Genomic DNA, 23,747 nt, shown 5'->3' with positions numbered 1-23,747 from the left:
TTAGGAAGATGAATCTGGCAATAGTTTCAAAAGGAAGGGGGGTGGTGGCGTGCATGGAGGACACACTAGAGGGTCCTGAAATGGTAGTGGGTGGGGGCATGGAAATGGAAAGGAGGGGGATAGAGTGAGACGTGTGACTCAAGAAGATGGAATTTGGTCTATTTGACCAGATGCTTAGGATGAAGGAGGAGTTGATGATCTGCTGAATATGGGGGAAAAAAGTCATCTCTGAGAATCCAGTTTTATTCTTTATTTAGAAATACATCAGAACTAAACACATATGGGTGTGACTGTAGATACTGCAAAAATGCGCTCAATTCTTTATGTTTCTGTGGACCCACACCCTTGTGATGTGACTCTGCAGTTCTTTCCATGGAAGGGCGGCGTCTATCTTCTCACCCTGGGAGTCTGGGCTGCCCTTGTCTGATTTTGGAAACACCATGTAAGAGATGGTGGCCAGTGCCAGGTCCAGACTTTAGGGACCCCCGTGTGTTTCTTCTTTCTCCCAGGACTCTCCCAGCACTGTGCGAGCCAGCCGGTGCATGATGAGAGCCAATGGCCCCATCACGCTATCAGCCGAGCCACCAGATATGCAACTAAAGCCATCTGAGACCATCGTAAACCGAGACCAGCCTATCCCTGGCCAACTACCAGCTGCCCAGAGACATGTGAGCAAGCCCACTGAGGCCAGCAGACCTGCCCAGACTCGGAGCAGAAATAAAAACTCACAGATTAAAATAGCCAGCTTTCGAGGTTATTTGTTACACAGCATTCTCATGGCAAATGCTCTCTAATACAGGTGCAATATCCCAATATGCCCATCTTGCATGAAGTGCTTTACTTCTGCATGTTCTGTGTTAAAAAGAGAAAAGCACAAATCCAAGTTCATACCTGAGGCAGGATAGTTAGACGGAAGGATCTGCTGGAGTTCTCGTCTCTCAGGTAGATGGAGATTTTGGGGAAGTAAGACCAAGGTGTTTCAGAATTTGCCCAGCATGCCAGCTGGGACCCAGTCCAGAAACCATCAGAGAATTCTGGAATCTAGACAAAACAAGATCATGAGACAAACAATGACTAGTCTGGCACATCAACAGGAAGCAGCTCCCAGCTCTCCTCGTCACCTCGCCAGATGCCCACAGCGATAAACAATGCTTAATTTGGACAGCGAAGCGGAGACATCAGTCCTCTGGAAGAGTGATGGTGATGACAAAAATCACAATTATTAAAATTACTGAGACATGCGGAAGACTTACTGGTATTAGGCACTGCTATAAGCACTTTGCAGCAATAATTACTTTAATCCTCAAACACCCGAATCAGTGCAGTAACAGTATCCCCTCCACTTTACAGATGAGGAAACCAAAGCACAGAGAGGTGAAGTAACTTGTCCAAGGTCACACAGCAGTAGGCAATGACCTCTAAAGAGAAGAGAGACCAGATCTTCAGTGTGGCGCTCATCACCTCTCCTCTGAATTCCCTGAGCCCAGCGAGTTTCCTCCTGTGTGCATTCTCTGTTCTCCTGGACCATCTTTCTCCTCCTCCAGAGCTCAGCTCTGATGCCACCTTGCCCAGGAAACCCTCCTTGGCTGCCCCAAACTATGCTGGTACCTCACCATGTAGCTATCCTCCTTGGCCTTTCTCCTTGCAGCAGCTATAATTCTACATTTATTGGTGTAATTGGTTAACTTTTGTTTCCTGCACTCGAATCTGAATCCTCTAAGGACTCAGGTCTGCTGTCCGTTACCCCATTCCCTTTCCATAGTCCTAACACCCAGCCCACAGGAAACACTCAGGTAGTGTTCGTAGGGAAAAAAAAGAACGGCCAAGAACACAGAACGTCCACCTGTACCTGTGCCTCTCAGCAGGGGGCTGGGAGGGCAGTGCGGACTAGCTTGTCCACTAGTGGCTGCATCTGCAAGTTACTACATATTACTGCTGTGCCAGCTCACCGAGCTCAGGGACGTCTCCCAAGCAGACCTGCCCTGTGCCTGCCGGCTCCCAGACGCAGGGACTGTGTTGAATGTGCCTCTTTGAACACATATTGCACAGAGCCCTGCTCAGGTCGGAACTAAAGGAGCATGAGTTGGTGGGGAGCCAGGAAAGCATGTGATGGGTGGAGCTAGGAAGGCATGTGATGGGGCGGGGGCTAGGAGAGCACGTGATGGGGTGGGGCTAGGAGAACACGATGGGTGGGGCTAGGGGAGCACGGGATGGGGGTGTGGGCCGGAGCTAGAAGACGACTGACTGGGAGACAGTGCTGTCCCTCAAGGTCCCTGAGGAAGAAGCACCCGAGCTGAGCTGAGGGGCGGGTGGGCATCAGGGAGACGTGGTGGGGGCAGAGCAGGGAACCTGCCCCGCTGGACAACACGATGACCGCCAGGGAGGCTGGCGCCCAGGACAGGAAGGGGCGGGAGGTGAGGCGGGGAGGGGCGCACAGGCACCATCATGCATCCACCCGAGATCATTTATCAGGGATCTGAGTTCGGCAGCACGTTGTGGGTGATGAAGGCGCCCACGTGGAATTTGTGTCTGTCACTGGTTCTCTGAGTGTGACCTCCAGGGAGTCGGCCTGGGCTGGACAGACACATTTGAGAGTCAGTGACCCGGGGTGGGAAGCCATGGTGTAGCCGAGGATGGGGTTGCTTAGGAGAGGCTACAAAAAGAAGAGAGGGGCGTAGGCCCCACCTTGAGAAACGGGCCGGCCCGCAAAGGAGACGTTCCCCCTCCCCCACAAGAAGAGCAGAGACCAGAAGTCCGGGAGGAGGGTGCTTCGGAAGCGGAGAGAAGAGGTAAGTCAGGTAGGCAGGGCTGCTGCGGAGGTCGAGGGGGACAGGAACTGGTGTCTCTGGATGAGTATGAGTTAGAGCTGCCTGCTACGGGCCGCAGGGCAGGTGCTGCCTCCCTGCCGGGGGCGGATGAAGGGGAGAAGGTGCCCTGCGGGCTCTTCACCCATCCTGGGTTCTCCACTGAAACTGTCACTGCTGATCTGTGAACTCTCTAATGCTGGCCTTAACACAGCTCCACCTTTTATAAGCATTAAGTAGGTCTGAAATATGCATCACAGGGAAGAACCCCTTGCAGGATGAGTTGGTAAGCGGTGGGCCAGTCATTTTGCTGGATTCCAAGAAAAGCTAAGGGTGGTGGGCTCAGCGCTCAGATTCCCAGATGAAGAATGAGGCTCAGAGGGGCCAAGTAATTTGCCTAAGGAGCACAGCTCAGGACTGGATGGGGGACCATCTGGAAGACCTCCCTGGGGGCTAAGCTTCATGCCCTGGGGGGACAGTTTTGACACTCGGATCACAGTTTAATGTCAGAAGTCAGCTTTCAGCAGGTGTCATCCTGCTCCTGGGTTTTACAGATGGAGAAGGGTCCTGAGCCACGAGGGTGCCACAGCTGGGTAGGAAGGGAACCCAGATTCCCACCAAACACAAAACTCCCTGCCAGGTACAGCTCAAGATACAGACCAGTAAACCATTCATTTCTGAAATCCCATCTGAACAGTCCAGGGCCAGAGTCAGAGCCCAATATCTGTACCGTGTTTAACTCCCCGAAGCCACTTCTTTCCTAACTAGAAAAAGAAAAAAGAACAACCCAAGCCAAGAGAACTGGCTGAGATGACACCAGCAGAGAGAGTACAGGAGCATCTTTGGTCCATCACACGATGAGACAGAGACAGCACCCACCCTCGTGGAGCCCCCTGCCCAAGACAGACAGCCTCTTCAGGCTTCTCCTTCCTGATGCAGGCACTGAAATCAGAGGATAATTTTAGACAAGGCAAACAGATTTCATCATCTTGTTCCTTCTACCTCGTGCTTTTTTTTTTTTTCACAAAGTCAGTCACTGCTGAACACATGCTTCGCTCACCTCAGAAGCGCTGGCACCCCTCTGCCACAGACCCCCATCCCACTAAAGTCCCAGACTCTGCCCAGGCCCGGGCTGGTCATGGGCTTGTCGGAGTTCCACACTGATGCTGTAAGCAAGCATGCCCTTGGGATGGTTGTAAAACATTGATAGCTCGGAATATTTAATTGGAAGATGCTCTGGCTAAACTACAACGGTGTACACCAGAAACTGACACATTGTAACTGACTATACTTCAATTTAAAAACATTCTGAAGATGCTCATGTTAATTTTGCTGAGGACCTTTTTAATATCAGAGAAAACCAGCCTATTGCTTTGCATTTCCAGCACCTCTGATTTTCAGCCAGTGTCCTAAATTTAAGGAACTAAAAAAGTTACTTTTTTTTTTTTTCCTGATTCAACAGATATCAGACAAGACAGCAGTTGGCTCTGGCTTTTTGGTCCACTGCTCTCTTGAGCTTTTAGTTCAGGGAGGACTCGGTGTTGCCTCGTCTTGATTTGCCCTGCCCTCATCCTTTGATTCGCCTGCTGCTCGGCCCACAGCTGTTTTAGACTTTTGAGGTTTTGGCCAGGGACGACCACAAGCCCGCTCTTCCTCCCCTCGTCCCCTGTAACATAGCACCTGTAACAAAGCAACCGCTCTGCATCTTCTATCAATTGTTCTTTGAATTCGGCCAGCCCAGTGGAGTAGTGGGACTGTCAGCACCAGGATAAAGACTTCGTGCAGGAAACACTCTGTTTGGTGATCTTGCAAGAGTGGTCCTGCGTGAACAGATGCTCATGAAAGTGCCCAAGAAGCCAAGAGAAATGCTTCTCTTGCGTCCAAGCAAATAGTAGTAGCACTGTGGTTTGGGTGTTAGGTAGAAGCTCTTCTTAACTGCATGCCCATCATACCAGGCTTTTACCCTCAACCCTCTTAACAACCCCATGATGAGGACACGGAGGCTCTCGGGGGGCATGAACCCCTCCCCAGACACTCAGCTACTACGTGGCAGAAACTAGACCAAATTCCATTCCTCTGCCCCCGAGGCCTTGGTCCTTCCGATCAGTTAGTATCTTATGGTCCATCCTTTTGCACTGAACTAACTGGAAAGTTGGGGTCACACTGGGAACACTGTTAACCAGGCCCTCAAAAGGCATGTGGTCCTTGACCATGATCTTAACTGTATTTCAAACCATGGCCATAAATTAATGATTACATTGGCAGACTGACCTTTGTTTTCTGTGAATCACGTTCTTTTACAGAAGTAGGAATTAAAATCCCAGCATGGCTTGAATGAAAGTCAAAAAAGGAGTACAATTTTGTTTGTTTTAAAGGCTACAAACATATTCTGGTTTACTACTTACTTGAATATAGTATATTACCAAGGGTTTTTTCCCCCCACCTTAGATTAAAAAGCGCTATAGCAACTAGAATATTACTCGAAATACTGAAAAGCCTTGCACCTTCAGATCTGAGTCCTCTGAAGTTGAAGTGAAGGCATGACTGGCTGGTTAACATCAAAGAATAAGACTGTGAACTTAATAAGTAATAGTTGAAAAAAAAAAACCCAAATCCTCAGACAGAGGCTGTTAGAATACATGGTAGTACTCCCCAGTATGCGGTCATGACCTGGTGTGACCTCCGAGATTCGTCAAGCATGTTGAGGACTCACCAGAGATGTGCGGGCCACAGCGTCCACCACGGCATCGAACACTTTCTGGGGCAGGCGCAGCAGTGTGGTGCCGCTGTCCACGATGGCCTTGTCCGCGTTATACTAGAACCAGGGAGAGGAGGTGGGGAGAAGGCATGTGAGGGACCTGGCACCCACCTCGACGCATGGCTCTAGCCTGCCATCCCAGGACATCGGTTATAGACAACCTTGGTGGTCACGGTCCCTCCTTGGTTCACTTCATATTCTCAGAACTTGGGGAGCCAAGGACTCTCCAGCCCAACATTCTCCCTTCACAGATAAAGAAACTGAGGCCAGGAGAGGGAAGTGATGGGACCAAAATCAACAGCCCTCCTAAGACAGAGCATTGCCCTTATTCAGAGGTGCCGATTCCTTGTCAGGGATCCCCCAAAGACAAAGTTTTATCTTTAGAGGCTGAAATGACACACTAAATGCCGTTTATACAAATCATGCAAAATCAACTCTCTATTCCCCTAATGGAGACACAGAAAGAGGAAGGGCAATTTTTCAATAGACTTCCCCAGATTTGCATTTAGAATGGGACCAAAGCCACGTTCAGGAGGAGAACCTCGCACACATGCAGGCATTGCCAGCCCTGTCCCCACCTCTGTCTTTCTTCATGTAGTTGAGTGAGATGAACAGAGGTCAGTGGGCCAGTCCCAGAGAAGCCACTCCAACCTCCTGGGACATAACCGTATGAACAAGGCTGCCCAGGAGTGGAATGGGTCATGGGCAACTCCATCCTCCTGCTTCCACGACAAACCCAGGAGTCGTGTGACCGAATACGCCAATCAGGCCAAAAGGAAATAAGGATTTGTTCAGGTAGCAGGTGGCAAGAGGGAAGAATTTTGAGAAATTGACATAGAGCAGTTGATTCGTATGCTTTTCAAATGTAAAGCTAACTGCAGTTAAAAAACAAATTCAGTGTAGACATGATCTAGTTTGTTCACAAAATTATCGCGTTTGTATATGGAAGAGAAGCTAGCACGCCGAAACGCTGGGACGGGGCGTTCTGGGTTGTGTCGTCTGCTCTGCTGGGGTGTGGCTGGTGGACTGGCGGGCAGGAAAGAAACAAGAATATAGGATCAAACTTCCAAATACCTGCTTATATTCTCCAGCACACCCTCCCACACACACACACGTACACGTGGATTTTGTGCTTCATTTTAGGCTCTCAGATTTGATTCTACCACTGGGATTCTGGAATGGCAAATGCCTTTGGACAATAAACACAGATCTGTGGACTCTGAAACAGCACCACAGTGGAGTGCACCATCACTTTATCAACCTTTGTTGGTTTTTCAGAGGCATCGGTGTCTATGAGAATTTATGGTGCAATGGGATGGTTTAAATGAAAGGAAGTGATGGCCGCTAGGAATATAATGAATGCTGATGAAATGCCGGTGGTTTTATGAACCTTTCTGCAAATGTTGCAGAGGACCAAGGCTCCCTCAGATCATCACAGTCATGTCATTATGTACCACAGGTCAGCCCAAACCCAGCGGGGGTGCGAACAAGGTTAACGAGAGACGTGATTCACAGCTGTGCGTGTCCGCCTCCTTTTAGCCTCAGCAAGCGTCTTTAGAGTGTAACGTTTCTTCGAGTGAGAACTGTGTACTGGGGGGAAGGGGGCGTAGCTGTGAATGGAGGATAAAGTGACAATTTATTTCTGGTTTCATTTTGCTTGTTTTTAGTCCCCGTTTGTCCCCTCACACGGATAAAACCCCGCTCACGTCCTCCCCTAGGACAGAGTTCAGGTACCATCAGGCCAAGACGATGTAGTTCTAGACGGTTCTCTTCACTCACCATTTGATGCTAATTCTCCCCTATTAAGACAAGCAGTTGGAAGGAAACATTTTGGAAGGGGAGTCATTGATACGAAATTATCTATAAAAAGGCCCTATAGCTTTTAATGTCATGAATCTTTGATTTATCTTGTAATGTAATGTACCCTCTGATTTCAAATTCAGGTTTCAGCTGTAATATGTAAATGACCCAGGCACACACAGACAGTAGACAGAAAGAGATCACAGTGGAACTACCTCTCTGCAGTCCAGATTGAGGCTCTGGCCTCCGATTTCCAATTTCAGGATTTCTATCTGATAATACCACTCCTCCTTAATAGGGGTATACCAGATGTCTCCCTTGTACAAAGTTGGTTCAATTCCACCCAGGACCTGGGAAGAAAAATACTTACAGGTATGAGAGAAAAGACACACAGGCATATAGCAAGGTACACAGAGAGGCAAGGCTTCACTGGAATCACGTTATTGTGATACTGTAATCAAATACATATGCCTGAAAATTAAACAGGGAGCATTTTGGGGCCATGTATCCAAAAGTCAAAGAGTATTATGCCCCAGTCTAAGCAAGGTGCTGTGGTGGTTTCCCTCATCTAAGGGAAGTACACAGAATTCCAGCTTTATAATATTGAAGTCCCCACCCTACCCCCTCACCCCCAGCAAAGAAATGCAATAAGGTGGTTAACCACTTAGATCGACTAAAGTTTAATTCCTTAGAAGACAGAGGATGACTTCCTGCCCCACGCATTTGGCATGGGAGTAGAACAAAAGAGCTTCCTTAATCAAAACTTCATTTTGCAAAACTGTGTAACTGTATACTCCACAATCCTAGGCTACCTTCTCCCCTGAAAAAGTGATGAAAAAAAAAAGGTGTTAAGAGCAGGTGTATTGTTAGCAAATGGAAGCAGATGAGAGTGCTTCTCACAGTCGGAGAGCAAAGGGGTCAGCAGCACCCCGCCTGGGGGCCCTTCTTGTACATTCCACCCCCCATCACCTCCCCCTAGTGATGGGAGGGCACCCATCACCACCTCCTGGGTGCAGGGTCCATCAAGGGGACCTCGGGCTACAGCACGTCCACGGTGTTGACTCTCTTTCACTGTGTGTGTGTGTGTGTGTGTGTGTGTGTGTGTGTGTGTTGAAAGAGAGAGGATATGCAGGTGTCCCTGTCTCCCCACAAAATTTATGGCATTACAGGCATCCCCTTTACCTCCTCTCCCCAGAGCAGGGTCCTCCTGCCACAGCTCCCACTGTTCCGCGGTGCCCCTCCCGCACCCAACAGAAACAGTTATCTTTCAAAGGAACAATTGAGAAAAACATTTTAATGGAATTTGGAATCATCTTACTAGACAGCAGGATGATCAGGAAAGAGAAAAATAACACCTCATTTTATCCCTTTTATAAAGGCTCTATAACCAAGATTATCGATGTCTAATATGCCTATATGTCTAATATTTCTATCCGGGTCTGAATAAAGCAGAAAAAACTGCCCACTGATTTGTGATTTTCCCCCCTTTAAGACTAAAAGATACCCACAAGACTACCTCCGTTGGTACCAGATCCGGCTACCGGCAACCCGGCCCCGCACATCTGCATGGAGAAAACGTTGGGGATTTTTGCTTGTGCCACGAGGGAATCAAAGAACGTCTCCAGAGAACTTGACGGCTGCGGGAGGGTGAGAAAGGAGGACAGGGCTTCAGCGCAGCACTTGGAGGGATCTCACGCAGGCACCAGGCATGAAACACAACGTTGCATTTCTTCCTGTGTCGTATTTTTCACAGCTCAACAAGAAACAAGCTTACAATTAAAGGGCAGTAATTCAGGAACCTCCAGCAGAGCTACCTACTATTTGGTACTTTTTCCTTTAGGTTCAGCCCTGTTGTAAAAATGAGACAGTGTTTCCAGAAGCTACTGAGATGCTGCCCTGCTTACCCCACCGGACTGCCTCGTGAGGCGGGCGGGAGAAGATGTGGAAGTGGGTTACCGAGGTAGGTGGTGGATTCTAATCTTAGACATTTCTGAGTAAGGAGAGAACAGTGTCTCCAGGAGCTGCCTTGGCAGCTTCAGAAACAGTTTGATTCACCCGTTTTCAGCCAAGGTTGTGCATCACGCCAATGACACATACCTGACCCTGAGGGCAGTTCACCCCCGATCCTGGACACTGGGCTGTGGCTCAGCTCAGCCAGCTGTCGACTGACCTCTGGGGATCAGTAAAGGAATGACGCTATTCTCCTGAAGGTTAAAGGCCTGATTCCCCACAGCCACGCTTCGGTAATTTGCTCAGTGCCTCCCTTACGTGAAGTGATGCCTTCAGAGAAGAGCCCTATTTCTCCAGGACTGAAAAGCAGGGAGGGTCTGTGAACAGTCTTAGTTGGCATTGGGCCACAGCTGCTGGTGGTCAGGAGGGAAGGTCACAGACTTACACCTAGACTTGGCTTTGACAGCAGGGAGCGATTAGAGTTGGTCACTGCGAGTGAAAACAGCTGAAACATCATAGATGCTCTAGGCACACTCTGACCACCTGCGGTTACCATAGGCATTCTTGATTTTCCAGAAGCACCACGCCTCTAATTCTGGAGAGAGGGGGGAGAGCCTTGTGACCAGACAGACAGAAATCTCTCCATCTGTTTAGTTCACTTGTATTTGGCCCCCTACCTGCTGCTTTCTCAGCTTCCGTGGGCTCCCTGGCAGAACCCGGCACCATCTCCACGTGTGATCTTTGTCTAAACACTTGGGGTTTGGGTCAAGGAGTGGGGCGAACCCCCTCTTGAAATGGGCTGGGTCTGGCAGGGACCGGGCCTGTGTCCACCTTCTTGGGGGGCAGCCAAGTCGACACTGCCTGCAATTGCATCCTGGCTCCAGCGCCCACCACTAACCATGTGGTTTGTTCCTTTGTTTGCTTTTCTGTAAAACGGGGAGGACGAAGCAGCCCAGAGCTCCCCTGGGGCTTAAATGAGGCCGTGCACACAGAATGCTCGGGCGAGTGCGCGGCACACGGGACAGCTATCACTGTTACCCCTTTAAAGGTTTCAAAGCACACCAGCGGCCAGGACCCACCAAGAGAGCCCGACCCAGCCGGGATGCTCTGGGACCCAGGCAACGGTGACGTCAGAGACCTCACAGGTGGTTCTGACCCACATCCTTGGTGCAGAGCACCTGGGGCTGGTACCCTGGGATCAGCACTGGGTGCTCAGTCAGCTCACTTCAGAAGCGCCTGTGGGCCACCCACCCGGACCCCCCGCCAGCCCTGTTTCTGGACCTGCTCCACTTCCTACAAATCCTGTGCTTGTCTCCTCGCTCCTGGGAATGTGAAGCCAATTGTTGGAAATCTTGGAACTTCAGAGATAAAAAGGTAAAAGATGACATGGGGAGTCCAGACACCCAGAAGAACCCTGGAGCAGCCGATTCTCAAGGAAGCTTTACATGTTACTAATTCCAGATAATTTAGCTTTACACTAACCCCTTCCAAACAATCAGCATCAAATCAGTCGTGCTGCTTTCATTTTCAAAGTCACGTGAAGATGAAATGTTCTGCCCAAGGTCACACTGTCTGTTACAAGTAGGAATGTAAGTTATTACAGGGCTCCAGAAGCCATCCGGGCTGCACAGACAGGGCTCTGTGCTCTGACCGCCCTCGGCGAGGGCTGCACCCCTCTGATGCTCAGCCCACCCAGCTCCAGGACAGGAATGACTTGGCCCTGCAAAGTCTGCCTTGTGGGGAAGTCCTGAGCCTCCAGTGAAGGTGCCCTGTGATGTTCTCAGCCTAGTGCCTCGTGAGAAGCCACAGCACTGGCAAACACACCCTGCCCCCTGCCTGTTGCCCCCACCCCTACTGCCTGCACCACTCGCTAGTAAACTTGAGCTGGAACAAATTCCTTATGGAGAGAAAACAGGCCTTTCTGCACCCACGATTCTGTTTCACGCTTAGCTCTGGCTCAAAGCCCAGCTCTGTACAAGGAGCTGTGGTGCCTGATGACAGGCCAGGAGAGGGGACCTCTCAAGTGCATACAGACCTACCCTGGTCTCCTGGAACTCGGGGGGCACACCCAGTGCCAATTCCGCTGCCTCTGACATCCCTTCCGGGTGGAAATCCTCCAGCCCGCCGCCCTCCTCCTGCACACCAACATGACTTCCTTTGGGTCGCCACGAACTGGAGAACGTTCAGTTCTGTCCTTCCCTGTTTTGTGAAGGTCCTGATGCTAATGAGCACAGGGGATCCACAGCCTCTTTGATGCATCGTTACTTAGAGTGCCCGGAGATCCCCCGGGTGCCTGCAACCTGCCTGTGCTCCGACTCTGGGGTGAGGGGAAGGCCGCGCGATGCTCCCCCTGCCTGGCGGGGACACCTCTGCCTGCTGTGGTTCCAGTGCCACCTGGAGGCTCCGTTTTTATTCGACCGTACAAATTTAATAAATGTGTTTTCTTTTACTGCTACACTAATAAAAACTCCTAAACAAACACTATAATCCAGGTGATTCAGAGTGTGTTAACATCTGTAAACTGTACAAGTAAAACAGAGACAAAAGACAAACAAGAAAAAGTCATGCCATGGGTGTACCTTGAAGGAAGTTTCAAAGAACCTTGCCCTTTACCTTAAATTGTAAAAATGCCTAGAGATATATATAATTCATCGTGTGAGCGCTGGTCTGTTTCAGCCATGCGACTTTCACTGACTCTCCCGCAGCCAGGCCCCATTGTCAGCCCTGCAACCACTGCTTTCAGAATCTTGCCCCATCGCTGGGTTTTCTCAGATCCGATTATTCTTACCTTGGCCAGGGTAGCGTAAGCCAGTCCCAGTATCCCATTCCATTTAATCCCAGGCAAGAAGAAGTTTTCTGACTCGAAGATTGTGGCAATGTTGACAAGAAAGGAACTATTGAAGCCTTTGGGGATGGTGACAACGTCCTCCCCGACGAAGCCAGTCCAGCTCCCTTGTGTGTACTTCACAGTGACGTCGAAGCCCTTGGGGCGGTAGGTGCTGGACCTGGAGAAAGAGAAGAGGCATCGTGACCTGCGTCCCGTCCACGTGTCCTTGTTCTGACAAGACGGCCGGTCACGGCTGCACAGGCAGCGGTCCGTAAGCGCAGAAGGTCCACGTAAGCAGTTCTTCATGATGATCGGGCCTGTGCTCTCCGGGTGGCATTTCCCAAGAAATAACTAACATTTGGGTAACGGCGTCTTCTGAGCTACGTGTGAGGGCGTCCTGGGGTTAACACGTGGCCCCCGAGTTTCAGTCTTTGCCGAGCCTTAGTTCAACCCCATAAGTCAGGTGTTGACTTAACTGCGTTGGCCTTGGACGGCACAACTAAATGTGGGCACCCGCCTGGCCCTCTGGCTCTGCGGGGACCCTGCACTGCTGCTCTGGAACACAGAGGAAAGCTGGCAGTAACGGTGCCACCAGCTTGTGCCCGCAGTGGCCTGGGTTTCAGAGTCACACACACAACCAAGGAGACGAATAAAGACCAAGCCACAGCCCGACACCAGGGCTGTCCACCCCCGGGGCCCGTGCTGCCCACTGATGCCACAGGCCCCTTCTCAAGGCTGCCCCAAGCGCCCGGAAGCCGGTTACAGTCACTCCAAACCACGAGGAGGGCACGAGTGATCCGTTGTGGCGCAGGTCGCTGTGCCAGCCCCACACGCACACAGCCCTGGGGGTAGGAGTTACTGAGACAGTCACATGGACAAGACCGGACAAGGGGAAGGGTGATGGAAGTCCTGCTCTCGGGGTTTCAGAGACAGACAATGAACAAAGGAACAGACAGGCAGGGACAGTGGGCGAAGAGCTGTCCAGGGAAGGGAGCTGGGGGAGGGGAGGGCAAGGGCCCTGTGGGTCACTGAGGCCTCTTTGAAAAGGATGACACTTGTGTAAGACCTGGATGAAGGCAAGGAACCACATGGCTGCCTGTGGAGGGGACATCCTGGAGAAAGAACAGCAGATGTCAAGGCCCTGGGTGTCCAATCCTGTAGTCATTCTTACACTCATTTGAGTTTGAAAACTTTGTCAGACTAGAGAAAGGAACACAGTGAACAATCTAGGCAAATATGTGGGCATTCCAACCATGCTCTCCTTAGGAAAACTATGCAGTTTCTAAGCCAAGTGTCAAATCAGCAAACAGATCATTGCTATGTGTTCCTGTTTGCAGTTTTCACTTCACTTTGTTTTAAGATTAAATCTCTGAACATTAATACATGTTAATAAGTCTTTGCTGTAGGATTATATGAACTAGTGTGGTCTTGTTTGGAGTCAGGCAGAAAGTCAGAGAACATATAACCTTTTTTGGGGTACATATCATAAGCTTTAAAAATGTTAACAGTCTTTAATTTGATAATTGTACTTTTGAGAATAAGATCCTATGGAAATGTCCATTTTGCAGACAGAAATTCATGTTTTATTTATAACAGAAAATAGTTGGAAACACTCTAAATGCCCAGTATAAAGGAAATAGTTTAGTTAATTATGGTACATCCAAATGGTGGAATACTATGTAGCACTGAAAATGCTGTTGACTAAAAACATTTTCAGTGACAGGAAAAAATTAAGGTCAAAGAAACATTTGTACATCTGGCAGAATCTTCTTCAAAGCAAATTTATTACACTCAGATAGTAACAGTGCTACCTCTGGATGGTGGGGTTTTGTGGAGGAAAATTCACTCTTGTGGTTGGGCCCTTCCATATTTTCTGCATAGATAAATTTTATCATCAGAGAGAAAAAAGGTTATTTTTAAAATGTCTGGCAGACACACTTTGGAGAAATTTAATTTATTCTAACTCCATCATGGGATATGAAATATGAAGAATGTTTAGTTTTAATGTTTCCTTACTATTTTGGCTAACTTCACCATGATCTTCAAGAGAGAACAGCATTAAGTGAACGTTTTCTGCACACATATTTTCTAATAAGGGCAGGCACAGACCAAAAAGTAAGAGTGGATGGACCCCGGGCACATGGACCACTAAGGGACCCATCAGAAATTACACATATAAAGCACATATTGAGGGCACTGAAATGCAGGCGCTTGAGGGCTGGTGTTTTAGTGCCAAGTTCTAGTGCCAGCATCAGTTCAGCTACGCCTGGCACACAGCAGAGGCTGCACACACTTACGCTGAAAAGCAATGAAAAGACTGAATTGTCAGCCCCTTTTGACAATTCAGGGTCATTCCTCAAGTTCAGCACCAAACTGTTGTTAATGGAAGAGGCTAATTATTTCGAAAGGCTTAGAGGATATCAGGGAGCATGGGGTTGGCCAACTTTTCCTGTAAAGGGGCCAGACAATAAATGTTTCAGCTTGGGGGGGGTGTCACATGATCTCCGTTACAACCGCACCCAGCTCTGCAAGCATCCTGAAGAAACAGCCACAGATACAGATCAACAAACGTGTGTGGCTGTGTGCCAATAAAACTTTATTCACACAAACAGACGGCAGGCTGGATGCAGCCTGTCAGCCCTAGTTTGCCAGCTCCTGATCTAGATTATTCGTTATCCCCCGAAGCACGCTATAGTAGCATGCCTTTCTTTTAAGAAGTTGTTTTGTCTTCCATTTGATTTTTTTTTTTAAGTTGAAGTATAGTCAGTTACAATGTGTCAGTTTCTGGTGTATAGCACAATGTTTCAGTCATACTTGTACACACATAGATTCGTTTTCCTATTATTTTTCATTATAGGTTACTACTACAAGACATTAGTATGGTTCCCTGTGCTATACAGAAGACATCGGATTTTGAGAAGTTGTCTTCTTCTTACACTGTCCAGCCTACAGAAGACTCATCAGCATCTCAGCGCGTCCTCTATGGTGCACTGATCTACTTGCTGCTTCCCTCACGGGCAAACATCCTGGATACGTAGGTGCCATTTGCAGACAGATGTGAGGCAGCTGGAGTTACACTGCCTGGGGTCAGACACGACTTCAACCTGGGGCAAGTTATTTAACTGCTCTGCACCTCAGTTTCCTCAGCTGAAAAGTGGGGGAAATACAGTTCCACACCTCATGGGGTTCATATTGAGGATGAAAAGAGGTCATGCTGTCAACCATGTAGAACAAAACCCTGGAAGACAGCAGGTGCACAACAAAAATAGCTGCTAGTATTCTAGTTATCCAATCACTTGCTACCTTTAGTCAATCTATGAGCTGCTGTTAGAAAATGTAAGAATTTTTTTCCCTAGAAAATGTTCCTATAGACTTACTCTTACCGACTATCCCAAACTTCCTCATCTGAAGTCCAACAAGCTCCATGAAGACAGGCAAGTCTTGGGTATGACTTGGCTACGATGGTCAGGGGAAGAGAGGGGCCTTCACATTTCTAAAAAAACCAGAGTTCTTCTGGGTTCTAGCCCAGGACTGTCCAACAGAACTTCTACAGTGACAAATATTCTCTATCGATGCTTCCAACACAGTAGCCGCAGGTGGCTATAGACCTGAAATGTGAGTCAAGATCTTCAACATGTGACGAGGTCACATCCTGATAAACCCATCATAAGTTGAAAATACCGATGTCAAAAATGCATCCAATACACCTAACCTACCTCACATCCTGCCCTACTTTAAACACGCTCAGAACACATACATGAGCCTACAGCTGGGCAAAATCATCTGACACAAAGCCTATTTCGTAATGACATGCTGACTGTCTCCTGTAATTTAGTGAATACTGTCCTGAGAGTGGAAGACAATGCGGTCTGGGGCCAGCACGGTTACAAGTGTATGTGTCGTCCACCCTCGTGACTGCGTGGGTGCCTGGGAACCGCAGCAGCCACTACCTGGTATCACTGGACAAAATCATCCTGCATATCAGCAGCTTGGGAGAAGATCAAGATCCAAAACACGAAGCATGGTATCTGCTGAACACGACTGCTTTTGTACCATCGTAAAGTGAAAAAAATCCAAATTGACCCATCATAAGTCAAGGACTGTCAGTTCTTTTTAGTTTGTCTAAAGAGCTGAACTTGTATTTAACATTAATTAATTTAAATTTAATTGGCCACCTGTGAACAGTAGCTACCCTTGCAGAAAGCGCAGTTCTAGATAATGTGAGAAAAAGTAATTCTTAGTTCATACTCCCTGGGCTCCTCAAACTAAACCTCAAAGAGCAAAAACCCCAGAGATGAACCGTAAGCAGCTCTCAGAGTTACTAATATTTACTCTCCAGTGCCAGGCTTAAAAAAAAAGTGCATTTCTCCATTTGGTGCATTTGGCACTAAAATGCTTTGGCTCTCAATTGCTCTGCACATTAATTAGCTACATCAAGAGCAAACCCCAGATTGGCTGCTTCTTGCGGCGTCCATCCTGGGTATGCAGAAAGCCATCCACCAAGGATGTGGGGAGCCCGGGAAAAGTCCGCTCACAGCAATAAAACCACTTTGAACCAAATTCAGGAGACATTCTGCCTCTGATAAGAGTGTTCGGGAGACGCAGGATCGAAAAGTGAAATCAACTGAACGGAGAAGAACCACGGAACATGTTATTATTTTAAAGAAACCCACTCCTGCTTTCAGAGAACAAACAGTCAGACAGTGGAAGGGAGAAGTCAGAAGAGCTGAATCCTGGGGTCGGCTCTGTTTCTCCGACGCCATCCGACCCCGGGAATGCCGAGTCTCCTGAGAAACTCTGCCGAGACGTACCTGGGGCTCTTCTGCACATTTCAGAGTCTGGAGTCTATCTTTGGAGATGGTTGGCCTGGACCAGGTGACCAGATACCCCTCTTACTCTTGTGAGGTCTGAAAGTGGCCAGAGTGAAGGGCCCGCAGACAGCCCAGGGACGCTCAGTCAGCCTGCTCAGCCCTGAGGCTTCCCAGTATCCTCGGCAGCGGCGACCGCTGTGGCTCCAGCACGGCAGGGCCCCCTCCTGGTCAGGCAGGTGCTGGGAGGCTCCGTGCATTGTCCAATGGTCAGTCAACGGAAAGGTGAGCCATTTGGCCACAAGGGTCCAGCTCCTTAAGGAAACGACCTACTAACTTACTAATACTCCAATTCTACTTACCAGCACCAGTTGAGGAAAAGAAACGGCTCCCTTGCCACAGATACTCTGTGAGCTTCGCCCCAGACACAGTACAGGAGGAGGAGACGTTTTAATGAAGATACGCTTAATTTCCTGAATAGATTAGTATGAGGTCAGGGGGATAAATACATTGAGTCTCTCATCAAGTCAATTGGCTGGGGGCTATTTTACTGCCTAAAGAAGAAAAACATCTGAAAAAACTTACATGACTGTCTTTTTGCTATATAGTAATTCACTGGAACATTCACCACTGCGAAAAGAGGGCTCCTGATGGGACAAAGGGACACAAATGACTAACGGTAGCCTGACGGCTCATTCCACAAATCAAAGAGATCTTGTCAAAGAGCCCCAAGTCAACCCTCCAATTACGGGGAAATGTTCCAGGAAGCGTTCAGCCTGAACACCCAGAGACGCAGGACTTGACTCAGCAGCTGACGAGCCCAACCGGAAGCCTTGTTATAACGAAGAGATCAGAGGAACAAGCAAATGCAGGAACATCACAGGGTAGGAGCCACGGCTCAGAAAAGAAACCTTTGTCAAACACTGAGAAAGGAAGTGAGGACATTCTCTCCGCTTCCATCAGACACAATGGTGGACGGTGTACCTTAGGCCAAAGCGGAAGTTCACTGAAAGCATCACACAAATTAATCGTACGTAATTTACATAGGAAATTATGTTCATCACTTGTATCGTCCTAAGAATAAATCTGTGTTAACAAAAGCCTGTGAGAAGCATGCAGAAAAAACAGAGGAAAGGAGAGAAAGAAAGGTTAATATAAATCTAACCAAGTATTTAACCTGTAACATGCATATGTTAGTAGAAATGCAGTTGATGGAACAGAACTTCCCTAAAACTCAGAAATGTGAGGCTTCACATCTGATTCAGCTAAGAAGAAATCTGATAGCCCCGTGGAAGCATTGATCTCCTTAAAAGAAGGGCAGTACCAGGGCTGGGGGCCCAAAGGGGGTCAAGTTTCATGAGTACTCAGTAAATTTCAGCAATACTTGCAAATGAGGAAGGCAGGTCAAGGTCTGAATGATGGAAGTGCCACTGGGAAGAAACCGACAATGCAGGGGTCCTGGGTTCAGGCTGGCAGGTTCCGCTGTATCTCCTTTTATTTGCTCACAAAAGGAGAACTCGATGAGAAACTTGAGTGCTCAGGCTGGGAGGGACGCCTGAATTCTCTTGTGGGGTTAGCAGGAAGGCAGGCCCAGCGGTCACGGGAGCTAGGGAGGTTCCCAGGAGCCTTCACATTAAATCAGGTGTGAAGAAACCAGAGAAGCTCAGTCTTTAAATAAGAAAGACAGGAGCCACTTGCCACCCGAAGCCAAACCTGGCCAGGAGGAAAGTTATAAGGATGGGCCCCACCGAAGGCTGAAGGAAAACCATGATTCAAGCAAACAATGAGCAAAGTCGAAGACATGAGAAGGACACCCAGGTGTCTACTGCCCTGATTAAATATTGTACACATATTAAATGACACTGTATCCAGCATTTGTAACACGGACTATTATTTACCCTTGAAAGTTTCAATAACTGCATCTGCATTGCAAAAGGATGACGGGGTTGAAAAGCACACTCCGACCTTTATCAAAGCCCAGCACTTACCTGCTGGGGAGGAAATGACCACCCACGGCACTAGATTCGCACATTTAAATCTATAAAGTAGATGTACACCCACCCAAACTTGGCTTGACTGTCCTGCACTTTTTTCCCCTCGATTTGTATCACAGGTCTACAGACGTGTGATGGAAAACAAAATTACTCCAGGAGGAAAACCGTTAAAGATGTACCTGAGCTCCAAGGATGTCTATTCTTCCTCGACGGCAGGCAGAGCCCGCGGTGGGCGTGGGGAGGCTGGGTAAGTGTGCGGACTGGGAGGAGCCTTGCAGTGAGAAAGACGCAGAGCTGGGCCTGCTCTGCCACCAACACATTCTTCACTTAGTGTAATAGACATGGCATTTCCCGGAATGTAACTATTGTGTACGTTGAGGGAAGGTGATACTTTGGGGGGAAACTTTACCAAGAGTCTTCACCCATCTGGAAGAATCATGTCATCAACCCAAGCTGCTCTGGGTGTCGGAGTCTGTTTTAATCCGATTTTATCAGTCTGTGCTGGGCGCTGCATGGCTAGGTCGATGCTCACAGCCTCACACACCCCCCGACTTCACGTGTCTCCTACCCAGAGTGCTTACAGATTGAGGTACTGATCACCTGTAAATTGCCTTCTTTTATCCCCCCACCCTCCCATACTGCATCAGGGCATTCAGAATTACATACATTGGTGACATACTACCTTTGCATTTCAGTTCAAGGCATTACAAAGCACTCGTTACAAACAGGGGGTGCCAGGGCCAAAGTTTTGCACCTGCTGGCCTAGCAGCCTGGACTTGGGCCAGTCTCTAGGCTCCTGGACCTCTTGTGCTACATGAATAAAGAGAGGTTTGGTTCCATGATGAAGCGACTGAGGGCAGGAGGCTGTCTGGGGCCGGGGATGTGGATGAACCACAGTCTGAGCGGGAACAGGCCAAGGGTAGTGGGTGCATCATAAGCCAACCTCCTTCCCCCGCCTGCACACCCCTTGCCCCATCTCACACATATCTGAGGTTACAGCAGCAACTTCAGGGTGCACGTCAGCCTCTTGATCGCAACCAGGAGTTCCATCGGGAATTTCAACGATAAAAGGTTGTCAACACACTGACTCCCACATTAAGCCATTGATTCCTTGAAGGAGGGGCCAACCAGATATCACGGTAGCCCCGGAGGCCCACAGAGCACCAGCCCCCACTCCCCTCCAGCTGGAAACCCAGGGGACCACTCCTCTCTGTGCCACCAAAACGGAGACCAAGACGCACGGGGAGGAGGTAGGCGGGCGCTTCTGTGTAAAGGATCCTGCCTCATTAACAGGACTTTCAGAAGCTTCTCAGTTGTCACTTTTCCTCCTGTGTGTCCTTTCTTTTCTTCCCCAACTAAAGTCAGGGTTTATTCCCCCAAACAAAAGATTGAGGGTGAGGAAAGCGAGAAAGGAAAGACACAAGGAGGATTTGCAGCAGGGAAGTGTGATGTAGCAGTGCCTGACCCTAAAAAGCTAAGTCCGTGTCAGCTTGCCTGTGTTAGCTGTGGAGTCCCCACCTTAGCGTCACAACAACAGATGGGAAGTTAAAATGCGCAGAGCATTAAGGCAGCAACAGGTACCAACGACAGTGACTCTGACCCCACGGGCTCCTCCAGAGGTGACCAGTGACACACACGAGGACCCAGTGGCTCTCCTGGGGGCCCACCCAGAGCTCCCGGAGCCCAGGGTCCCAGGGGCCCAGGCCTGCACTGTGCAGAGCTGGCCTCATTCCAGAGACCTCCATCCAGGCTCCACTCTTTCTCCCAACCCCGCCTACAACTGCGGAGCCCCGTCACAGGCCTGAACGCTGGGTGCTCACAACACATCCTGTCCAAATGGGTCATGGATTTCTCTCTCCAGGCACATCTGCCTGCATAGAAATGGTTTCTGTGAACCACCCTGACCCCACTGAACACTGGGGCAATGCAAACGTGGCTTTCCAAGCCACCGCCCACAACAGTCTCACACTCACATCCAATGCTCCCCTCCCTGCTGGAGCTCACCTCCGCGCTAGGACTGGAGGGGCTAGAGAAACAGCAAAGGGCCACGTGCTCCCTGCAACTCCAGTATGATGACAAGGCTCCCGTCTGACATGGATTTGCATCGAGCAGATCTCATGAGCACGCACCAAGGTTACTAGGAGAACCCTCCTGTGTTCATCTGGAACGAATGCGCATGTATACACGTGCACGTACACATGCTCGCACATGTGCACCACACACAAATATACATGCCACCACACACACGTGCACACAGATATCTGCATGTACACACAACTATATACGCATATACACAAATACACATGCCACCATGTGCACACAGATACCTACATATGCACACACGTATACACATACCTACAATCACAGATATGCGCATGGGCACGTCTTCCTTAATGTGAAATAGACTTTTGGCTGTCTTCTTCCAGTGCATTCTGCAGTGTTCCTGGGGTGCCCCCAAACCTGGCCACGCCAGGCGCGGACCCATCACTCACCTCTCCGCGTCAAAGTACGAGTCGATGTAGGAGTGCGGGGCTCCCGCCACCGCGAAGTTGCTGCTCCCGGTGTCGACGAGTATCTGCAGCTTTTATTTTTTAGGGAAAAACACAGAAACCATCAGGTTACACTCCTGAATACTTCTTCTAAAAATGAAGTACCAAGAACAATTTATTACTTGGAAAAACTTCTATCGATCAGAAATTTATTGAAAAAACTGTTACAAAACTGAACCCTGAACACAGTCCATTAGGAAGCTCGCACAGGAGGGGGAATCAGTTTTGCCTCAGATACACGCCAAACCTTAAAAGATAAATTCAGGGAAATAACTGGGGTTTCCTTTCTCAGTCCCTGGTACTTGGTAACAAGGCAAAGCCCCTTCCCACCCCGGACTGTGGCTGGGGTCGTCACTTGGCTGGTGGCCCTCCTCCTGCCTTTCCAGTGTCACTCAGAAATCCTCAGTCAACAGCACCTCCCCACCAGGACGCCTCCCTGGCCCCCTCCTGGCAGTTGGTAAGCACCTGGGAACACCTGTCACAGGTATCTTTTTTGTTTTTAGTTTTAGTGAGTTATTTATATACAATAAAAATGCAAGATCTTGGATTTTCCACTGGGGAGTTTGGACATGGTGTTTTCCCAAACCAAAATACAACAATTCTGATTATTCCCAAAAGGTTCCCTTATGTCCGTTTCCAGTCAATCCTTCCTGTTCCTCAGAGGCAACCACTTTCTGACTTTCTATCTCCATGGACTGGTTTCACCAGTTCTTGAACATTATGTAAATGGAATCATGCGTGTTGGGTTTTTCTGGGGGGTGGGGGCTGGTGAGGGGAGGGTCTGGCTTCTACTCAGTATGTCTTTGGGCTTTCCTCATGTTGTCCTGGGTATAGGTGCTCTTCACCGTTGAGTAGGGTTCCTCTGCAGGAATGTATCACGACTGGTCCAGCCTTCTCTTGATGGGCATCTGGTGGCTTCCAGTTTTAGGCTGCTGTGACTAAGGCTGCCATGGACCTTCTTGTGCAAGTCATTCTGTGGACGTAGTTTCCATTTCTCTTAGGTAAATACCTAACGGTGAAACTTGTTGGGTCCTGGGCTAGATGGATTTTTAATGTTTTCTAAAAAACTGCCAAGCAGACCTCCAAAGTAGAGATACCACTGTACCCTCCCACAAGCATTTATCAACAGTCCATTTTATCCAATAGCTCCATGGTGCTATTAGTCTTTTATAGTACAGCCATGCTAGCGGGTGTGGCATGGTATCTCACTGGGGTTTTGATGTGCAGTTCCCTAGTGGCCAGTGAGACTGAGCTGTTGCACCGCCTTTTAATTGTCTCACCCATCTTCCCCAGAAACAGTCGTGTCCAGGGGGAGGTCCAGGCGTCTAGTATCCATCCTTCTATGCTCAGCCTCTACCCCAAGTCCAGACACATAGCCGACTGTTTACCAAATAAAGGAATCTTCTAGAAATAGACATAGAACACGAAAAATACAGCCCCAGAGATGGACACTCAAGGTTTCACGCAGGATAATCCCATCAACAGGGAAGCTGTAGTTTTTGTCAAGACCCGCAGGGGGGCCAAACCCTGGAGTGTTCTCCAGCCTCCTCTGACTCGACCCATCAGCCGAATTTGGCTCAGTCCCTCACTCCCTCCTCCTGGAAACGCGCTCTTCACTTTGGATCCCGGGACCCCTCGCTCTCCTAGTGCTCCTCCTCCACTTCTAACCAACCGTCTCAGGCTCGTTGCTGGGGTTCCCACCTCCCCCATGTGCTGCAGCTTCCCTGGGGGTTCAGCTCTGGCACCACTTCTGGGCTCCAGCCTCACTCCCTCTCTCAGTGACCCCATCGAGTCTCACAGCCTTAAGCACCTTCCATGTGCCCACGACTTCCCCAAGCTTCATCTCCAACCCGGGCCTCCCCTCTGAGCTACAGGCTTTTCCTACTCAACACCCCCACCTGGATGTCGAATAGCCATGTGTTACGGGTTCAGTTGTGTCCCCAGAAAGATGTGTTGAAGTCCTAAACGCCCAGAACCTCATTAGGTGACCTGACTTGGAAGCAGGGGTTTTGTAGATGTCTTCGAGCTCAGATGAGCTTAGAGGCCGGGTCCTAATCCAACATGACCCGAGTCCTTAGAAGAAGAGGCACAAGCCACGCAAAGATCAGACGCCCAGGGAGAAGGCCCTCGGACGACAGAGGCAGCGATGGGCGCGATGGGAGATGCAGCTGCCGGCTAAGGACCGCAAGGGTGACCGGCCACCCCCAGAAGCTGGAAGAGGCAGGAAGGATTCTAATCAGAGTCTCAGAGGGAGTGT

At 49.2% G+C, this 23,747-nt stretch overlaps 1 protein-coding gene across 2 annotated transcripts in view; it reads right to left on the bottom strand.

The window, feature by feature from the left end:
• Nucleotides 1–23,747, bottom strand: part of BACE2 (beta-secretase 2) — a 75,514-nt gene that overhangs the window by 20,338 nt on the left and 31,429 nt on the right. For both annotated transcript variants that reach the window (XM_072969423.1, XM_072969427.1), the window contains exons 2-7: nucleotides 21,434–21,522; nucleotides 12,101–12,317; nucleotides 8,871–8,999; nucleotides 7,578–7,712; nucleotides 5,518–5,619; nucleotides 892–1,041 (exon numbers count right to left, since the gene is read on the bottom strand). In XM_072969423.1, coding sequence (XP_072825524.1) covers nucleotides 892–1,041; nucleotides 5,518–5,619; nucleotides 7,578–7,712; nucleotides 8,871–8,999; nucleotides 12,101–12,317; nucleotides 21,434–21,522 — 822 coding nt within the window. The remainder of the gene's footprint in view (nucleotides 1–891; nucleotides 1,042–5,517; nucleotides 5,620–7,577; nucleotides 7,713–8,870; nucleotides 9,000–12,100; nucleotides 12,318–21,433; nucleotides 21,523–23,747) is intronic.

Source organism: Vicugna pacos, chromosome 1 (genome assembly GCF_048564905.1).
Source record: "Vicugna pacos chromosome 1, VicPac4, whole genome shotgun sequence".
NCBI classification, from domain to species: domain Eukaryota; kingdom Metazoa; phylum Chordata; class Mammalia; order Artiodactyla; family Camelidae; genus Vicugna; species Vicugna pacos.
This window is presented reverse-complemented; position numbering and strand designations above follow the sequence as displayed.